Below are 3852 nucleotides of genomic sequence, written 5' to 3'. Positions count from 1 at the left end.
ATATGTATATATATATATACCATCATCATCATCATTAGTACAGAGTTTTCCTATATCAATGAAGCCACAGCCATTCCTGTTCCCATTTGGGTGGAAAACAAAGTAAAATTGGTTATGAGCAAGAAATAATTTTAATAAACTCTCAAATATTAAAGTGTACTGAAATTGGAACCAATCAATATGTATTTATGCAATCACATGTATACACACGTTATATATATTTGCATATATATACACAGATGTGTCACAATTTACATAATTTTTCTTCACTTTATTAAGTCAATAACACATATTTGTAAAAGGTTTTCAAAGTACTTTCCTTATGACAGCCCTGTGAGGCATATACAAACATTTTAGCTATCTCATAAAAGTGAGGAAATTGAGATAGAAAAAAATTTACTCATCATCAAAAGCAATAAATTAGCATAGTAGATATAGTGCTAGACATGGATTCAGAAAGACCTTAATTCAAATCCAGACTCAGACACTTAATGGCTATATGACACTGGGAATATAACTTATCCTCTTTCTTTCTGAGTTTCCTCAACTGTAAAATTGGGGTAATAATTGGCAATCTTTGGGCATGGTATAATACTCAAAGAAATACTAATTAACCATGACTTTTATATGTGCTGATATTGTGACAACCCTTATAATATAATTTATATGATTACTAAATCACAGGATGACAACTTTTTAGTCTTAAAGGATCAATTAATGCAACTCTTTTCTGAAAAAAAAATAATGGAGGCTACATTAACACAAATACAGCACCCAGAACTGAGGAAGTAATATTCTGGTTTTCTATATTGAGAGAATGTAATATGAGAATATTATTTTTAGAAGCAAATTTCTCTCTCCACGATACCACCTTTTTTTTATCATCTCTCAGTGACCTGGAGGTCGAAGACCACTGAGTAAATTAAGGTATAGAGAAGCCCTCAGCAAAAGGAAGTTAAAGAACCAAAGAACCAACAAGATGGGAAACTGATTTTTTCCTATGTCTTTTGTTCTCAAGCAGAATGATCTTGCACAATAAAAGAACTAATACATCTTTATTGAATTTTATTTTTCTTAATCAAGAGCATCAGTTAGAATTTATTCAAAATTATCAATCCCCTTTCTTCAAAAATAGAGTCAAGGCTGATATTTACTTAAATGTTTGCCTTCCATGTTGGAATCAAGACTGTGAATTGGTTCCAAAGCAGAATAATGGTAAGGGCTAGGCAATAGGGCTTTAGTGAATTGACCAGGCTCATACAAGTAGAGAGTGTTTGAGGCCAGATCTGAATCCAGGACTTGCTGTCTATAGGTCTGGCTTTCAATCCACTGATCCACCCCGCTACCTCTGACATTTTTTCAATAGGTAGATTAGATATCTGAGAGAAGAAAATGGATTCCCTTTGATTTACTTCTTTGATTGTTTTTCATTTTTGTTTTTATTCATCATTTAGTTAATTCCAAATATGGAGAGAAGGAACAAATGACTTCAAGAAGATCCTTCCATCTCTTGAGGAAATAGACTTTTCAAAACCTCTCTTGACTTCTTAGGAACTTCCTTAAACAAGATTCTATCCATCTTCCTTTTCACTATGTCCACTATCAATGTAACCAATTATGATGATTTGAACTTCCTCCTGATTGGTATTCCAGGACTAGAACATGTCCACATCTGGATCTCTATCCCATTTTCCTCCGTGTATATTGTTGCCATTCTGGGAAATTGCACCATTCTCTTCTTTATCAAAACTGAAGCCAGTCTTCATGAGCCCATGTACTATTTCCTCTCCATGCTGTCGGTCTCAGACTTGGGTCTGTCCCTCTCTTCCTTACCCACTACAATGGGAATATTACTGTTTGATGTCCAAGAGATTCATGCTACTGCCTGTTTCACACAAGAGTTCTTCATCCACCTGTTCACAGTCACTGAAGCATCAGTGCTTTCTGTCATGGCTTTTGACCGCTATGTGGCCATCCGCAACCCTTTGAGATATAGCACCATCTTGACCAGCTCCCGTGTGGCCAAGATAGGACTTGTGCTGGCTGCTAAGAACATTCTCTTGATACTCCCACTGCCGTTCCTTTTGAGAAGGCTTAAATTCTGTCAGAAGACTCATCTCTCCCATTCTTACTGTCTCCATCAGGATGTCATGAAGCTGGCTTGCTCCAGCAACAGGGTGAACATCATCTATGGTCTATGTGCTGCCCTCTCCACCATGCTCGATTTGGTCTTCATCACTTTCTCATACATCATGATCCTAAAGACGGTGCTAGGTATTGCAGCCCCCAAAGAGCAGCTCAAGGCTCTCAACACCTGCATCTCCCACATCTCTGCTGTTCTCATCTTCTATGTGCCTATGCTGAGTGCAGCAATGCTTCACCGCTTTGCCCGGCATGTCTCTCCCTTGATCCACATCCTGATGGCTGATATTTTCCTATTGGTGCCACCTCTCATGAACCCTATTGTGTACTGTGTGAAGACCAGGCAGATCCGAGAGAAGATCCTGGATAAGATGGGTCTGAGGAGGAGATGAATAAAAAGAACTGGTAGGCAACTTAGTTCAGAGAACAAAAGGTTAAAGAGAATGTTCAAAAGAATTTCCTATCTATAAAAGCTCATTATTAACCCTTTTTCACTGAATAAATAAATAATAAAATTAAGAAGATGGGTCATGAAAATGAATGTAGATGAAGCATAACACTGAGTGATTGAGATGTAGACTTCCCTTCCCAGCAAAACTTTAGGACATGGTCCCTTCTCAAATATTCAGCTTAAGCATGCCACTACTTAGAATGATAAATGACATTCCTTTTCTCTGATTTTTCTTTCCTATGTCTTAGGAAGTCTACTTTTTTCCATTAAAAAAATAATAACTGTTAATCTTCAGTCCCTATAACAAAATTCCTCTTCCTTCCCTTCCTTTAAAGGTAGTGGCAAAATATCTTCTCTCTTTTGACTCTTTTTGACTTTAAAATGAACTCATTCAAACTTATTAATCATCTTCGAGAAATTAGTGTATAGCTTCACAATGGATAGATCCAAACAAATCGATATTTTAAGGAAATGACCAGGAAGTTGGAGACATATATAAAGAGGGGAGTGGCTGGATTATCCAGGAAGGACTACAAGATTGGTACTTAAGATTTGGTCAGGAATACCTCAGGATCTAAGACCATTAGCCTGGAAGCAATTCCCAGACAGATTCACTTAAAGCTGCAAAGCTTTTATAAGAATGGGGGGGGGCACACCGACTTTTAGATATTAATAACTTTTAATAACTTGAGAATAACACAGTAATTTCTCACTTCATACACTGCCTACTACCCCATCCCCAACAATCTATATTTTTTTCATGGGCTTCAGGGAATGTTAGGGTCTACCACAGTTATCCTAGACATCCAGTGCTCTACCCTGACCTTAGTTAGACTCATAACTGTTTAGAGAAGTAGGCACTGAGTATGGGTGGAAGAAAAATCAAGACCAACTAGGAGAAAAAGAAGAAAAATAAAACTGATAGAAAAATGTAAAAAGTCCAAAATTTGAACAATAGTAAGAGAAATGGAGCTTCTAAGGATACCCTTGTTTTCTGGGGAATTGCTTCTATGTCAAGGAGATATGTATTTGAGAAGAACTTATTAAAGAATCATCTTTAATAACTTTTTTCCTGTGTCTATACATGTTTCTTTTCCTAGATTATAAAATACTTGAGGGAGCATCTTTATCTCTCTAGCAAAGACTTGCATAAAATAAATATTTGAACTTGATTTAGTCTATCTCTTCTACACATGGAAGACCCTATTATCCTCTCTCTTGTCTCACCAATGAAGTCATCAGTCTACATTGTTAACCTG

The 3852-nt window shown here is 36.6% G+C and overlaps 1 protein-coding gene across 1 annotated transcript; it reads left to right on the top strand.

Moving 5' to 3' along the window:
- The first annotated feature begins 1592 nt into the window (after window positions 1–1592).
- Window positions 1593–2534, top strand: LOC123238731 (olfactory receptor 51A4-like). Its single transcript, XM_044665937.1, has one exon. The coding sequence runs from the start codon at window positions 1593–1595 to the stop codon at window positions 2532–2534; it is 942 nt and encodes a 313-aa protein (XP_044521872.1).
- The last annotated feature ends 1318 nt before the right edge of the window (window positions 2535–3852 follow it).

This window comes from Gracilinanus agilis, chromosome 3, assembly GCF_016433145.1.
Source record: "Gracilinanus agilis isolate LMUSP501 chromosome 3, AgileGrace, whole genome shotgun sequence".
Taxonomy (NCBI): domain Eukaryota; kingdom Metazoa; phylum Chordata; class Mammalia; order Didelphimorphia; family Didelphidae; genus Gracilinanus; species Gracilinanus agilis.
The sequence above is the reverse complement of the archived record's forward strand: the minus strand, read 5'-3'. Positions and strand labels throughout refer to the sequence as shown.